The sequence below is a fragment of the Molothrus aeneus genome, chromosome 16 (genome assembly GCF_037042795.1).
Source record: "Molothrus aeneus isolate 106 chromosome 16, BPBGC_Maene_1.0, whole genome shotgun sequence".
In the NCBI taxonomy this organism is placed as follows: Eukaryota; Metazoa; Chordata; class Aves; order Passeriformes; family Icteridae; genus Molothrus; species Molothrus aeneus.
Window position 1 is genome coordinate 9,050,696 of NC_089661.1, and position 17,280 is coordinate 9,067,975.

The following is a 17,280-nucleotide window of genomic DNA, read 5'->3' on the forward strand; positions in this document are numbered from 1 at the left end:
CTGTTTAGTAAGAATAGCATCTCTCCAAAAATTCATGAATGCAAAGAATTCATGAATCATCTGAAATCTGAGACTGCTTTAGAGTTCTATTCTATTCTGATCTTATCAAGAGGTTCAAGAGGTCTGTGCTAAGCACTGCAGTAACAAATGCTTAGAAAGAGTCAATTCTAAAGAACTAAAGAGAGGAAAAGAGAGGTGACATTCATCTCACTTTCCTAACAGACCATCCAGCACATGGTGTGGCTAATGCTTTGTAAAAGATCATTCAAAGAATTGTGGCAATGTCAGAAAAAGAACCAGGACCATACCAGTCTCTCCATAATGTCTCAGCAACTCACAAAGTTATAATAAATTTAAATTGGGATTTGGATCACCAAACTATTGTAAACCCAGAGAATTTTCAATTAGAGAGAGCACAGTGAAAGCTGTAAACTGCCATCAATATGATTAGTCTGAGAGCTTTCTTCTGTGTATTTTGTACAACCCTAACTGTTTACTAAAGCTTCGTGAAAAGCACAGCAGGATACACTTGAAGGGGTTATCAGTTGGGCTAGTTTTGGCTGGGCTAGAGTTAAATTGTTTCACAGTAGCTGGCCTGAGGCTGTGTTTTGGATTTGTGCTGGAAACAGCGTTGATAATTCAGGGATGTTTTTGTTATTGCAGACCAGAGCTCACACAGAGAAAATGCCTTTTCTGCTCCTCACCCCACACCAGCCAGGAGAATGGGGGTGCACGAGGAGCTGGGAGGGGACACAGCCAGGACAGCTGAGCCAAGGGATATTCCAGAGCTCATGGGGTCATGGTCAGCAGAAGTAGCAAGGAAGGGGATGTTCACAGTGATGGCGTTTTCCTTCCTTAAGCTAAGCAACCATTAGACATCAGTTTATTATTCAATTGATTTATTATTATTATTATTATTATTATTATTATTATTATTATTATTATTATTGACAAGAAGTCACAAATTCAGTTTAATTTCTACCAGAAATCAGGATTTCAGATTACCTTCAGATTATCAGGCAACTCTGCCCGTCCAGCATAGCCAGGATTCATGGTAATAAAGACAGCACATGTGGGGTTAAGAGAGATCTCTGTCCCTTCAAAGATGAATTTTTTGAGTTTGCGAATTATAGCTTGCTGGATGCTAAGTATCTGCTGGGCAACTACAGATAATACTTCAACCTAATACAGAAAGAACAGATTAGAAAACATAAGACACTTGGAGAACCAATATAAAATATTTTTTTACATATTTTGATGTCTTTATTCGCATTTCTCCAGGGAAAAATCACCCTGAGTCTGTGTATTAGCTGTCTATGGAAGGGATCCTCTGCAAGTTAGTGCCACTATTCTCTACTCGACTAACAGAGACTGATCAACAGAGGCTTCTAAAAGCCTCCTCAGGGAAATACCACGAGCCTGAATGTAGACATCTAAGTTAGTTGGACAGGAACTCCCTCTGGAGGCCTCTAAAAGCACTTTCCCTTCAGCTTAGGCCAGAAAAACTGATTCACTCAATGCCCAAAATTGAGGGTAAATAATAGGTAAAGCTTGCTGATTGTTTTAAAGTATCAAGGTAACAGAATATTGGAAAAGAAATGCTAACGCTTGAATTCACTAGAAAACAAGCTGCAGCTGAAAACCAGAAAAATTAAAGAGTTAAAGATACTAATACATACAAAATAGAATTTGATAAAATGTCCACATTTACTAGTATGTCCTTAAATGGAATTTCATCAAAGTAATGATAAAACATCCTCACAGTCATCAGTGATCTAATTAAACAAAACCAAAAAGACCAGAGTAAGATCAAGGGGAGAATTAGATGTGTCAGTTTACACAGCTTGATAATCAGGTCACTCAGTTAGTGACACTCAGCTCTGGTCATTACAGGAATCCCTCCACTGGAATTTGTCTGTCCTATGCTGAACATAGACAAATGCAACTCCACACCTGTAGCTTGATTTCTCAAGGAGAGGACAAGAACATTTCTTTCCCAACAAAGAAGTGGCACATACAAAAGAAAAAACTGTAAAGGAACTTTTTTTTTTCAGCTAAATTGACCCAGAACACAACAGATAGGCATGTGCTTCTAGAGCAGGCAGCAGAGTGCCTATTTCTGTGTCACTAATTACCAAAACAGAGAGGCCTCACCACAAGTAAAAGCAGAAAATTGGCAATAATGCTGTCATGTCTAAATCTAAAACTTCTTGTGTCTTAAATTGAAGCTTTCTCATTTTATTTGAGTTAAAACATTACCTCAATTCTATTGAACTCATCAAAGCAGGCCCATGCTCCAGCTTGTGCCAGCCCCTTAAAGAACTTGCCCATTGCCTTGTAATCGAGGCCATCGGAGCAGTTAAAGACAACACACTACAACAAAAACACAGAGAACATTTCTCAGTATTACCACAAAAGTATTACCTCCATAAAATTCTTAGCATATAAAATGGGAAGGGATTATTGTTGCTAATTTTGGATTAGAAAACCAGGATGCCAAATAGACACAGTCCTAAATGTGAGTTTGTTACCAACTATTCCCATGAATAAAGAACAGAATCACAGAATCGTTAGGCTGGGAAGAACCTTTAAGATGTTTGAGTCCAACTGTAAATGAATAACTACAAAATATGCAGCACTTGCTTAAGAATGGCATTTTAATATCTACATATCTAAAGGGAAACAGTGGAAAGTAAAAAAAGGGAGTTTTGGTACCTGCTTAGCTATAGCTTTTGCTAGATCTTTTGTTGTTTCTGTTTTGCCAGTCCCAGCAGGCCCTTCTGGAGCACCACCAAGACTTAATTTCAAGGCACCCATTAATGTCCTACATGATTAAGAACACAGGCATTAGAAATAGCAATCTTTAATATCAGATTATTTCTGAATGGATTGACATGTACTTTCCTATACAGACTCTCCTGAAAACAATTCACTTGTTTCTCTACGGACTCCACAGCTTGCCCTAAAAACCCAGTATTGTCTTATAAGTGATTCTTAATTGTGGAAAGCCACATTTGGCCACTTGGCCTAAAAGGAATGTCAAAGCTTTTATTACATGCATCCTCCTTGTATACCCTCAATTACACAAGCAAATGAACAGTGCCATGAGCAAAATGGTAGAGTCTGCAAAAGCACACACTTGAACTGGCAAGAGCTTGAAGCTGGCTTTATAAATTCAGCCAATCTTTAGAAATGGATGAGAAAGCATAAAGGTTGTTATAAAAACCTGGGAATCACATTGCTTTTCAAGTGAACATCCTACTAAAATAAGATCTCTGTTAATACTGGAGAGATCTGATTATTTTACAAAACCCTCATTCAAGGGCTTTGACTCATGTCTTGAGGGCTCACCAGAAGTGAAATATGAAATCCCTTTGAATATTTTAACCTTGAGGACTGAAGTATTTCCATTACAATCTCTTGCAAGCCAGTGGAGGAACAGGAAGCTAACTGCACTCGAGTATCTGTGAAGGGCTTTTTAATTATCTCATTTATCTTACTGGCAGGCATACCCAAACTGTGTGCCTTACTTCAGATAAATTAATTGACCAGTGCTACTGTAGAATTCTTTGCAGTTCCAATACCATGTGCTCCCACTTCTTTTCAGAAGCACCTTCTTGGATACCCTAGAATCTATTACTCTACTGGTGTAGAAGGCTATACATTGTAAATATTTTCACCATATTAGGGCAATATCTACAAGAAAATGTTAGCTGCTGAGGTTCCTCCTATTATTAACTAGAACAAATGAAAGTAAACACAGATCAATCCAGAAAGAGAAAGCATTATTCACAGACAGTATGTCCTCACCTGTAACATCGATCTGTCAGTGGGGTTATAACCAGGCGTTGTGAATTGCCCAGGTACTCATAACCATATTTCATCTCTGTTGTGATCATTCTCACTGTCACATCATTCTCTGTCCAGTAGTATCTCAGCTGAGAAATCCACTGGAAGTCATTCAGATCTGTGACTTTGTCTTCAACCAATTTTGAGACCACATCACGAGCTGCAGAGTAGGACACAGATTGTTTAAAAAATCTAGACTCTGCTGCTGAGTAGTTTACTTAACTTATAAGTAAAGTAACATTTACTTAGAGCTATGTAAGAGTAATTCAACATTTAGAGGCTGGTTTTCATGTTAGAGAGGAATTTGCAATTGTTTTCAATAGGGAATCAGTTTAATTGTAACTAAATTCCAGTGTCTGTTCTAAGTAGATGGGAGACCCTTGTGCAGTACTGAACAATCCTCATTTGCACAAAGAGCTTAGCAATAACTCTGTAAAGGCTGATTCAAGTTGGAGAAAGCATTTTATGTGCCTCTCTCCAGCAGTCCACCCAGGTACTGCCAGCAGCACTGGCCCAGCTGCCCCAGGGGAGCAGCAGCTGCACATTACCATGCACATCAATGACAATGAGAGCCCCCAGGGTCAGCCGGGCTCCGCTGGACAGCTTTCCTCTCACCAACTCAACGATGTCCTTGATCTGGACATTGCTCTTCTCCAAGAAATCCTGCCACAGAAACAAACACAGCCATTTATGGGATGCTGGAGCCAGCAGTTCCTAAGCTCCTGTGGGTACAATCATTGGAGACAGCCCCTCTGACAAAACATATTAATGGTAGTCTGGGCGCCACACAAACACTTTGAATTCTCTTTGGTATACTGGCATTTTATTTTAATATGAACACTTCAAAAATATTTATGGCCTGAAAGAAGGCTTATAAGCAGAAGGCTTATCTTTCTTCCCAATGGAAGTGACAAAACTCTACAGAAGGGTAGGAGCAGATATTCTCTGTTTAGCTTCCCCCACACAAGAAAGGATGGGCATATGGGACCAAGTCCATTAGCAACAGGGTTTAGTTGGCTCTACTTTAAACTGGTGTTGGACTACACAATGTCCAGAGGTCCCTTATATTCTGTGATTCACTGTTCTGTATTTCCTTCTCATTTTTCTTCAGCTATGGATTATTCAGGATATTTTCTCTGAAAGTAATAAACATTTTAGTTCTGTCTGGATATATTGAATAAGATCTTCTAAACAATGCAGGCAAGTTAAAGCTAAGCTATTCAGTAAGGATACAAAAATAAAAAGGCATTATTAAAATGTAGTATTTGATATAAAGTTTATTAATCCTTTTCTATTTCAACATTTAAAAAGCAGCCCAAACATTCTGCTGACAGACTTAATCTCCAAATAAATCCTTATCCACCCAGCTTAAACAGGATCACAGAAAAGCCCATTGAATTAAACAGAAATTATTTCCACTGCTTGAGCATGTGTTTGAGTAAAGCCCCAGTGAAGTGATAGTTAAAACTGCTGTAGTGACAGAGGCACTATGAACACATAAGAAAAGTTTCTTGCATGAAATAAAAAAATTTGGCTGCTGCACCTTCCTCATCAGGAGAGTCAAGCAATAACCAGAGAAATCAGTGGTGAGCTTATCCCTTCCTACAACTCCCTGAAAGGAGGCTGGAGCCAGGTGAGGGCTGGGCTCCCAGGTAACAAGCGACAGGACAAGGACACATAGGCTTAAGCTGTGCCAGGGGAAGTTTAGATTGAATATTAGGAAGAATTTCTGCACAGAAAGAGTGATTAGACCTTGGAAGGGGCTGCCCAGGGAGGTGATGGAGTCACTGTCCCTGGAGGTGTTTAAGGAGACTGGACATGGAATCAGTGCCAGGGTCTGGTTGACAAGGTGGTGTTGGGTCATGGATTGGACTCAATGGGCTCAGAGGTCTTTTCCAACCTCACTGATTCTGTGATTGTCTGAAATAACTGCACCCACCTGTAAAGAGAGATTTCTGCCTGCCTGTTTCTCTGAGGCTTCCCATGTAGAGACAGGAATTAGAAATAAAAATACATAGTGTTTAACAATGGCCTGTCACTTTTTGTTTGGTACTTTAATTAACACCAGTATCACTCATAAATGAAGTAATACAATTTCCTTCAGTAGGATTTCTCCTGATACACACCAAAGTAAATGGGAAAAAACCTCTGCTAAGACCCAATGCAAAAGGAAAAACAAAATAAAGCACTGCATGAGTAAATTGCAATATTTGTTGAGGATCTTCCTTGCTAGAAGGAGCTCTTAATTAATTAATCAGAGTTTAGTGCCTAGAAATAGAAAATTAGAAGAAAATCTTACTTGTAAAGCTTTTTTCCTTATAGCCTCAGACACTTCTTCTGTCCAGTAAATGGATGAAACACAAATAACTGCCTGTCCAGGCCACTGAAGTACCCACTCTTTCCGAGGAACCTTAAACCAAAAGATCCATTTCAGACACAAGAAGTCATATAAACACATTAGATTATGGCACTGAGAAAAATTACTTTCCTCAAATGTCTTTTGTCTCATGTTGTAAATAAATGAGAGCAGCATCTTAGGCTTTAATACTTTTTTTTCCTGAAACTACAGGACTAAAACTTCAAATTGGTACTATTGAACAGGAAGAGCTGGATTCCACTTAGCTTCAAACATGCTTCCTTGGTTAAGAATTTGAGCAATCCATTAATCTATATTTGTTTGTAAAATCTAAATCATACCATAGTTTAGGAACAATTACCTGGCTATATCCTTTTATGCCATCTTGAAGAACTTGTCTGACACTGGCCAACATCATTTCTTCTACTTGCAGAAGCCATTTTTCTACCATGCCCTTCAAGAAAGAAAAACAGTTAAGATTTAATACACATTTCCTGACTGTATTCTTCTTCAATGACAAATTACTTGAAATGTGTTAGGCTTAAATATGCTTTTTTCAGATCTGGGTGTTGTATATAAAAGAAATAAAGGCTGAAATTACGCAAAATATGACTGGTAATACTGTAGTTTACAGCCTCAAGGCAGGTAAATAAAGACAACCCAGTAAAGAAACAGCTGGATATGTTTTATATAAGCTTAAACAAAAAACACAGATTGCACCACCAGCTAAGCCTGCTCATTTTAAGCCAGGGCATGCTTTGTTCCTACAGGATTAAGGGAAACGAGTGTCTGTAACTCACAACATGCCCCACCTTTCAGAGGAATTTACTGCAAAACTGGTATGTCTTACTCCTTTTTGTAGGAAATCCTTTTTATTCTAGAATACCAGTCTGCACTCTCACTTCCTAAACTCCTTTCATCATGTGATCCCAAATGGTTTAAACCTAATTCCCTCAAAAACATGCACTTTATGCAATGTATTATGTATTAATCTAATTTCATATAGTAAAATTAAAAAAAAAACATTTACATTTGCTCTCACTGGATAGATTTTATCTATGAAAGGAACTATTTCTTTCTCTGAACTGATCATGCCTATGATCTCCAGATCTTCTGTGAACTCCAGTTTAGCAATTCCTTCAAAACACTTCTTTAGATGTGGCTGTACTCGAAGTGGATCCTTTGTCTCAGACAGTATTTCAAGTAGCTCATCATTAGACAGGAAAAAGAATCTGCCAGAAAAATACAATTACTTTCCAATCATGAAAATTTCCATTAATAATCTATTCATACAATGGGTTTTATTGATGCTTAAGATACTAGTGTATCAGAGAGGAAATTATTATCTCAAATCCCTTTCCTTAAGCAATTTTTAACATTATAAAACTCATCACACATCTGTTTTTTCAGAATTTCAATGCAAAGGTAGAATAAGGGTTCTCAAACTCAGGGAGAGAAGACCAGATGGCTCCAGCCAGCCATTAAGTACCCTGTTAAAACCCTGAATCCTGCTCCTCGTGATCATGAACAACTCCCACACATCACACACCTCTAAAGAGGGTGGGGCAGGGACATAATTGCATATCAGCCATGGGAAGGCATCTTCAAAAATACCCTGTAGGTAATAATGCCTTTCTAATCCAAGTGTACATTGTGATAGAAAGATTGTGCCTCCCCATCCCCACCTGTTCTGGCATTTCACAACTGAGGAAAATGAGTTATGTCTAGAGATGAGAACAGCTTTTCATTTTTTGCTGCATGTGACTGTGTCCCACATATGTTTATAAAATGAGACTTTTAAGTTCAGTAGAAATGGTTTGAAAGAGCTTACAGCTTCTCGTTTCTAACTTGGGCCTGTTTCATTAATTTACCTTGGGAAAAATAATCTTTTCGACTCCAGGTAAGTATTCAGCCCCTTTTGAATGTCCTCTAAGAGAGTATTTGCTTCCTGAAGTCTGTCTAACATCTTGGGTTGTTCAGTTGCTACAAGTACCTTTGTGTCTTTCACCTTTATAAAAACAAACACATAGCAGAAACTGCTAAAGATTGCAATAAGTTTTACATTAAAATTGTCAGCATCAATCATATATACTGCAGGAGGCTAAAATGCTGTAATTCTTCTCTATAGTGTGCTTCCATGGTATTAAATACATTTGCATTATTGGATAGTTTTGCTTTTCAGACTGTCAATTTTACCAACTTGAAATTCATAGACATTAATGAAGGAAATATCAACAAATAAGATCTTTGGCTCTTGCTCCTGTGTCTTGTGCTTGCTACATTGTTTTCCACTCACAACTAAGTTTTATCAGAGACACAGTACATGACAATTATTTCCTGTCCTCTCTTTCTGGTAACACTCCTCTTCAGGGGGCTCTAGTTCAGTACAGCCTCATCATTCTGAGAGTCTGAGCTGTTGGACAGGTCTCAACTCCTACTTAGCTACACTGATTATTTCAACACCTTTACCATACAACCACACACTCCCAGAGTTTTTGACAAACATCTCAGCTTACACCACCACTGTCTGGCCTCTTACTCAACTTCTTATTTACAGGAATTGAACAGGTTACCAAATTGCACTTCCTATTCCCATTATCTTAACCTGACACATTACTGTGACAGTCCATATTCACTAAATTTTTTAATAACCATGCTGTCATATATTAGAGAACAATCACATGCAAAAAAATCCATTTAGTTGCTCCAAAAGTGTGTACACCCTATAAGTCTAATGCAAACTCTCACTGTATCCAGACAAAGCTTTGTACCTTCTCAGTGAAGCCATAACCAGATCCTGAAAGCACAAACCATTCATCTTTCTACCTAATTCTGACCATTTAGCCATAAGAAAGCTAAAACATTTAGAATTCATTTTCCTTGAACTATGATTCACTCTTCAACACCCAGCCTTTACAGAAATCTCAATGCAATAATGAGATGCAATCCACAATTTTACTGCAAGACTAGAATTGGTTGGACTTTAGTAAAGGATTTTTCACTCCATCAATACAAATACCCAACTGCAGAAAAGAACAGTGTATGCACATGATATTAATAATGATGTTACCAGGTGTGCATAAAAAATGCACAATTCATGAAATGCTAGCACTTACCACTTCTGTCATAATGTTTTTCCAGTATGAATCCACAATCTTAAACTTTCTGCCCTCTTCAGGCATTTGAGCTATAATGTCTTCTGAACTAAAAATTGGTTCCAAATACAACCATGTTGCCTGACATTTTAACCAGCTATCTATAATATCTTGCATTAAACACAGCTTATCTTTCCAAGCCTGCAACGAAAACATTTAGTAGTTAAGCAAAATTACGACAAGAAAAAAATCAAAAAATATGAATATGTGTTCTTAGTTAATAACTGTCAAATGTCTTTTATCATGTCAAAATACCCTGAAGCACTTGAGGAAACTTATTATGAAACATGCAAGCTCAGTCAAACTGGCTTTTCCTTACCAGACATTCAGCTTCTATTGGTTTGATGAAGGGGGAGCCACACACTGTCTGAGTCTTGACAATGTGATCATCCAACAAAAGCTGGATGTCATCCACTGCTGACAGGATGTTGGTGTCCTGTGAACACATCACATTTTGGCAAGTCAGATGGCAGTCACTGTATTTTACCACTCATTCTGCTTCCCCCTACTCTGTCATGTGAAGATATCAAATGGAATCTCTTCTGTACACCTCTGTTCCAAAGGTCCAGACAGAGATTGTTTTGTGATAGGAAGCTGGTGCCTTCTGACTTAATCTTTTAAGCACTGTGACTCTTCTTTCTTCTGGGCAAGTTAAAATTTTGCTACTGTCCAGCTTTCCATACAATACTGGGGAAGTCCTCAGGCTCACAGATTTATTAGAATGAACATGTGAGATCACAAACTCTTCAGATACTTAAGTCCACATAAAAGGAGTTATAACAATGGAGACATTTGCTCAGCTGTGGGCTAAGATACAACTTTCCATTGGGCCACAATGAATCAGCAGCAACATCCCTCTAATATTTCTCAATTGGTATTCAAAATCAAAGTGATTATTTTCAGATATATATATTGATTTAGTGTTTACTTACAGTATCCCTGTACTTGGCCAAACCAAAGTGCACGTTGACCCACTCCGATTTCATTTTCTCTATTGATTTCTCTAAGGAATACTCCTTACTGGCAGCTGCTCCAACAGGTTCTATTCTAAATTGAAATGAAACATACATTTGAAATGGTTTTGTAACATAGCCGAAGAGCAAAAAAAAAAAAGCAGTTGTAGGTAGAGCTGCATATCAGACTACCTTTCCTAATAATTTCTTAATAATATCATAGACTCTTTCTTCAAGAAATATTTTTCCACTTTCAGCTTAACCAAGCTAGAGTTATTGACATTAATTGTAAGACAAATACAGACAGAAAATTCTGAATGAGAAAATTAAGTGATTTAGGAACCTGACTGGATTTTTAATGCTCTGTGCTACAGGAACAACTGACAGTTCACACCTTGGTAAATATAGCTGATTTTACAGCATGTTCTAACAGCACACAAAACTCCAAAAGAACTAATATTTGGTATCTGAGCTATGAAATACAATGTCTAAAAAATGAGACTAGATTAAACTTCTTACTCTTCAATAAATTTTGAGAGTCCACAGTCCAACATGTATTTAAGGTTAGTGTTTTCATCCGGTTTGATCTCACATCCTACAATTTTACCAATCTGAAAATAAAGTAAGAAATAAGTCTATTATCAAGATGCCTTTTTGTGAAATACTTTTAAACAGCAAGAAAAAAATTCCAACCAAGTATTAGTCCAACACCCTAATTTGCTTTTCTAGCATAAATTATTAATTTAAAGAAGCTTCTGCCTATGACGTTACAAATTTCAAAACTGGATCTATCATGTCACAGGATCAAAGATATTGGACTGACAGTTTCTATGGAAGAATATTTCCACTGCTAAAGCAGAGTTTAAAGTACCTGCTCCCAGTGTCTCTCCTTCATTCCACGATTGCAGACAATGGACAGGACAGGAAGATGCTGTTTAAATTTATCAAGCTTGAATTTCATGGATTCTGCCATGCGCCTGGGCACAGGCACATCTGGGAAGCTCTTACAGAGCTTGTACATGGTCCTCCACATATTTCCAATCTCTTCAGTAACTTCATCAGCGTTCAATTGCAGAAGAGGTCCTGAATACAGCAGCATAAAAAAAGCACAGCAGGCACTTCAGCACAAGGAGATTCCCAGGGTGGTTTAATTACAGCTACTTTTCATCATTGTCCTCTAACTGGAAATCAACTGTGTTACAAAAATTTATCTTAATGCAAAATCCAAGTCAGTAACTCTATTTCACACTGCTTAACAGCATTTATTCCTTAAAATTATTTTCTAATTAACCCTCTCAGCTTCTACTTAACCAACTGCAAATAACATGTTTCTTCAAATGAACATCAAAGCCTTACCATTCATCCATTCCTCAGATTTGATATGGAAAGCATATGCTGTTACCCAAAGCTGCTCAAAAGGTTCTTTGGTTGTAATTATAGATTGCAAGAGAGGAAATTGACTCTTCTCCTGCCCAAGCAAATCTTCTTCATAATTAATACCCTTTAGGGGGAAAAAGAAAAGTGTATTATTCCCATCAAAAATTCCTATTGTTGTTTAAACTTCTGCACAGACAATACACAATTATTTGACATATCACAGATCTGTTGGTATAGGCCTGTGGATTTTAGGTGCATAAAGTAACAGTGCTCTTGAAAATTCCCCTGGTCCTTTCACATAATCATAGAGGTATTTTCCAATCTAAACCCTTCTAGGATCAAGTCAAATAGTTCACTCAGTATTTGAGGGTATCTTACAACTCAAATAAATTTTAAAATCCAAATCCATTTTAGAATAAGATAATGTACCATGGAATTCAGTAAAAACAAAACAAAGCTCACAAGTTTCCAATCAACAGTGAAATCTAAATGTAAGCCCCTCAGCTAGAGAGGCTTTTAGGATTTGTTTAAAACTTGTGATTAGGTTTTTTTCTTTTACAGAATTATCTCAGAGCTCCCACCAAAACAGGTGTTAATTGCTGTATTTATTAATGGTAAGACATTGTCTTCATCCAAAAGATTTTACAGTAAAAATCAATGTGCAAATATTTAGATTTTTAAAAAGTATTAGGTGAAGGTATTAGGTATTTTAGGTAAAAGTATTAGGTATTTTAAAAAGGAAGGTGAAGAACAGAGAAATGCTGTCTGAAATGTAGACACTGAATTCAGATTGAGTGCAGAGTCTGTGCTTTTATAATGCCAACAGGCCTTTCATAAAACTTGTAATCATTCAATATGAGCTGCAGGCAGAAAAAACATAAAGATTCATATTCCAAGATAGTATTTAAATTCATATATTGACTGAGCTAATTGTCATGTCATTTAAATTGTGTGGATATACCTCTCATTGCAATCATGTATTAAGAAACTTGGGTTTAATCAGTTGTTCTGATCTACCTATAACAGCATATCCATGCTGTAAGCTCACACTAATTAAATATACTAGATGCATTTAAATCAGATTAATAGTGTTGATGTGTAGGACTACCAGTTTATTTAAATTCTAAACTCAATTAATTGGTTCCATTTTTTTCTTTTGAGTGTGAATTAATTAAAATCTTGACCCTTATGGCTCCATATATGGAGAAATTTCATTCTCTCACAGTGATTTAGAAGATTAATTAAGCCTCACAATGCCGGTGAGATCTCTCAAAGACAACCCTTCTAATTTCCCAGTAGAGTCACAGCTGAGACAAACTGTTCAACTCAGGATGATACAGTAAATTGGATAGAGAGCCCTGAATAAAATCTAGAAATCTTGGTCTTCAGTTTGTTTTTTGGCATTTGAAATTCATCTTATGTGTTAAAATGTATATTTATTGCCTATCAGCATTAAATGGAAATTATACAAACAGTTGAAATACATTTGGGTTTAATTAGAGAACAAGCAGAGGGACTGAAAACACAGCTCCAGTGCACAAACCATGATTCAGGAAAAATGCCAGCTCCCTTACATTCTGCCTCTTGCCAACACTGCCAGAAGAACTGTTTTCTCTGGATAGCATCTTGGTACTACTGACTGCTTGGAAACACTGAAATTCATTATTTCAATTTTTAAAAATCCCTGAAATATTTTTTTCCCAAAATTTGCTCTTCAACTCAGTGGTTGGGACAAACCAGCGTATAGGCACATAAAGATATTTGCCACATCTTGGTGAATTTGGAAATTTTAAAGCCATCTTAACAAAAATGGCCAGAACACTGAAAAAAAAATCAGGGCAGGAACAAAACTTTTGCTCATCCAGCACATTGTAACCCACTCCATACTCGATTAATAAACACTAACCTCAAATTCTGCTAGAGCATCAGCTATATTCTTATTTAACTTTTCCAACTTCTCAGTATTCTTCCTCAATTCTTCTGCAGTCACGATATCTCCCCGCTTTTTGAAGCTTTCTAATTCTTTATTATAAACTTCAAGAGTTTCCTTAAACCGAGAACACCTAAGATAAAGATAGCTAAGGTAATATGATGTTGTGTTTCATTCCTTTTCAGGCTCCATTTATTTTATTAATTACAACAGGCACTGTCACATGAAATCTGATTCAAGACAGTGAAAACACAGATGCCAGTGAAAGCTCAGTAATCACTTATATCAATACTATGCAGTTCACAGGATTAGAATTCAAGGCTCATTTTCAACCCTCACAATTGATTTGCTTTACTTACATTTGCCACCTCTACTACCTGGAGAAAATAAAGGAAGAGTGAAAACAATGTAACAAAACTATGTGTACTGCTGTACTAATCAATATAACAACATAAAATTATGAATATTCTGGACCAATCCGGTTCCTTCTAAGTTTTCCTTCTTTGAAATTATCTCCCTTCTACTCATACTGAGATTTTTCTTTTCTTTAAAAATATCCAGTGAAAAAAAATTACTTAACACCATACCTTTCAAACAATGCCCTCTCCACCTCAATCCTCCTGTCAGTCAACATATTTTTACTGTTTTCAAATATTTTCTTTATGTCATCAAGCCAAAGGAAAACTGTGCTGTTCAGGTTTATGTCCTCATCTAAAATAAAAAATATAGTCACCTTTAAGAAAATACCTTTTAACCAATGATTTAATAGAATGGTTATTATATAATAGAATGGCTACTAACAAGCAAAATAGTTAAACTGTGTTTAGGAATAAGCAAAGAAACTAGTGGCTGGATCTTTACTGCAAAGAAACTCTTCCCTAAAACAAGGCTGATTGACAGAAAAACTGTAAAATGAAGTTAAGAATGTGAAATTACCTAAATAAGATGTTAGCTAGGCAGAGACAGTTAGTAGGACCAGCTATTCCAGAACATCAATTCCATTCAACTACCCACAGAGAGACCACTCCTAACTAAATGTATATTATACCTATGTAAGTTGAATAAATGTTTAAACCATTTCTAGTCCTCAATCTGTAAATGCTGAATTATTCACAAAAGCTAGAGCATCACAACTACAAGATGAGCACACATCTCCATCTTCATATTTGTCTGTTTGCTCAGTGCATTTAGGTCATTATAACTAATGTAGGACACATGTTTATAAACCCAGCTACAGAGAAAATGTAATTATGAAATACTGAATTGCAAACACTCCAGTCCAAAATGTAATGGAAAATTATCCTGGCTTCCATAGGCATCCTAATCTTCATCACAAATGAAGTCTAATAAACATGACATATCCTTGTTATTTCTATCATTGTCTGATCCAAGAGTGTATTCTGCTTAAGGAAACAGTATTGTCCTGACAGTAAAATAGGTTTGCATTCATTTAACTACTCTCCCTTTTTAGGTGCAGCAAATAACAAACTGCATCTGTGAATTACATTTTTGCTTTGGATAAAAGCACAAACTAAAAGTAACATCTCCAGATGTATCTTCAGACTTAGAGAACAGCCTTCATGTTAACTAAAAACAGCAAACCATGACACCAAAGCAACTAAAGGCCTATTCTGATCTAATCCTCAGCTGCAGGGATGCAAGTTCTCACACTTTCTACATCCTGTCATAGAGCCTTTGGCACATGGCTTTATGGATGGCTTTTATGTGGAGAATTTTTATTTAAGAACACAGAGGTGTAACATCATTTGGCCAGATTACATAACATTGACCTGATAATACCTAAAACAGGTTAAAAAGCTCTGTCTGTGCTGTGTGCTATTCCTCTACCTGCACTGGTACATTTTGGCCTCTACTGAATTCTTTTTATTTCCTTTCTATCTCTTTTGGAACTTTCCATTAGCACCCTAGAAGATGCGATATTTAGGCATGCATGCAAAGTCCATTATTTATATATAAATATTCTCATATGGAAATTTTATATTCTGTAGTTAGACATACCAGAGAGATCAGCATAGTCCATGAGGATTTGCAGCCTTTGTGCTGCTTTTTCGAGATCCTTTCTCAGTTTAACAACAGTAACATCACTGGATTTCTTTAAGAATGCTTCACATTCCACTAGCTGTTCAGTGCTCTGAGGCACCTCACTCATTCTCTTTGCAATAAAGTTAAAGTCATCACAAATCCTTCAACAAAAAAGAGAACAGACATATCACTGGGATTGTAAATGAAGAGAGAGGCAAGATCTAGTAAAATGATTTTGTCTTTGAAAAAAAAAAATTAGATTTCTTCATACATTGAACTTTTTTTTTTCCCTGTGAGTTCTATCCAAAGTTCCCTGTTTAGCCAGGCTGCCCATCTTGCACTTGTCTGGTCAGCACTAAAAAACCCAGCAGATGAGTAAAGGTATCTCATCCACAGCTATACAGCAGCAATGCAGGCAGACACCAAGAACCATCCATGCAAACAGGTACCTTTGATTTAACTGCCTGTTTTCCATCACTTCAAATTCAATCAATGTGTCTTTGAGATTCTGGGTCCGATTGCAGAGTTCCTCATTCAGCTGTAGAGCATCCAGACAGAACATGGCCAGAGGAACAGTGATATCCATAGAAGCAATCTCTCCTTTCAGTTTTGTGAAGCTGTCAATCTTCTAAGAACAGAATATAATAAATCTGTTATTTTTCCGGAAAGTCTATAGCTGAAAAATCTGGATCATTTACTCTAAACAGAAGAAGGAAAAGTCATTTTTATCTTTCCAGAGACCTGCTCTTATCCACAGATTGCAGGGCTGAAAGCTTTGCACAGTAATTTGCCATAGTAGGGAAGACCCCAAGCTGCCTAGGGAAGTATTTAGCCATATACTAACTCAGAGATGCAAAGGGAAGAACAGACTGAGGACAAGACATTTAAAAGACAAGCAAGCTGCAGATGGGCCAAATACTCTGGGCAGCCTTTCTGCTAAGAAGGAACAACAAAACTGACAGAAGAAGGTTATAAAGAAACCTCCTCCTACACTTGCACAGCAGCCCTAAAGTAAGGGGCTATGTAAATTGAACACTCCCTAGTATTCTCAAGGGTAAAATAAGTGATTTGTTCTTGAGGCAATAAGTTAGGAAGTCGTGTGTGATGTTTTAGCAGCTGTATGGACATGCTGCACTTGTCAGGAACACATTACCTCAGTTAAAGCATCTAAAGAAGGAACTTTTTCCAAAAATTTTGAGACATCTTGCCGTGATTTGTTGTTCAAAAGATTGCTGTACTTCTTGTACACATTTAAATACCTTAAACACAGAAGACCACAAAAACAAACATAAGTTTCTCATGCAAAGTTTCTCTATAGAAAGAAACATAAAATACACTCAAACTTTCTATTTAGTCAAATAGACAGTGCTATGAAATTGAGGGTTTGGAAGGGCAATGGAGTTACCAGCCAAAACTTACTTCTGTGGACCAACTATGTTGCTTTCAAAGATCTTTTCAAGTTTGTTTATATATTGTAAAAATAATGACTCTTGTGGTTTGACTGTATTAAGAGTGAGATCACCTCTTCGTAATTCTGGAAATAGAATTTTCTCTACCTAAAGGAAATCAATACAAATACTGTAACAAGACACAGAATAGCAAAATAAATTTTAAAAA

General features: G+C 36.8%; 1 protein-coding gene across 1 annotated transcript in view; it reads right to left on the reverse strand.

Annotated features, from left to right (window-relative positions):
• DNAH3 (dynein axonemal heavy chain 3) overlaps window positions 1-17,280 on the reverse strand; it is a 50,748-nt gene that overhangs the window by 26,423 nt on the left and 7,045 nt on the right. The window contains exons 10-30 of the mRNA XM_066560984.1: window positions 17,083-17,219; window positions 16,817-16,922; window positions 16,113-16,291; window positions 15,640-15,824; window positions 14,208-14,331; window positions 13,597-13,753; window positions 11,670-11,814; window positions 11,185-11,396; window positions 10,833-10,924; window positions 10,293-10,407; window positions 9,680-9,796; window positions 9,322-9,501; window positions 8,077-8,213; window positions 7,236-7,437; window positions 6,567-6,659; window positions 6,149-6,259; window positions 4,398-4,512; window positions 3,811-4,009; window positions 2,716-2,824; window positions 2,260-2,373; window positions 1,006-1,182 (exon numbers count right to left, since the gene is read on the reverse strand). Of these exons, the coding sequence (XP_066417081.1) occupies window positions 1,006-1,182; window positions 2,260-2,373; window positions 2,716-2,824; window positions 3,811-4,009; window positions 4,398-4,512; window positions 6,149-6,259; window positions 6,567-6,659; window positions 7,236-7,437; window positions 8,077-8,213; window positions 9,322-9,501; window positions 9,680-9,796; window positions 10,293-10,407; window positions 10,833-10,924; window positions 11,185-11,396; window positions 11,670-11,814; window positions 13,597-13,753; window positions 14,208-14,331; window positions 15,640-15,824; window positions 16,113-16,291; window positions 16,817-16,922; window positions 17,083-17,219 (3,006 nt within the window). The remainder of the gene's footprint in view (window positions 1-1,005; window positions 1,183-2,259; window positions 2,374-2,715; window positions 2,825-3,810; window positions 4,010-4,397; window positions 4,513-6,148; window positions 6,260-6,566; window positions 6,660-7,235; window positions 7,438-8,076; window positions 8,214-9,321; window positions 9,502-9,679; window positions 9,797-10,292; window positions 10,408-10,832; window positions 10,925-11,184; window positions 11,397-11,669; window positions 11,815-13,596; window positions 13,754-14,207; window positions 14,332-15,639; window positions 15,825-16,112; window positions 16,292-16,816; window positions 16,923-17,082; window positions 17,220-17,280) is intronic.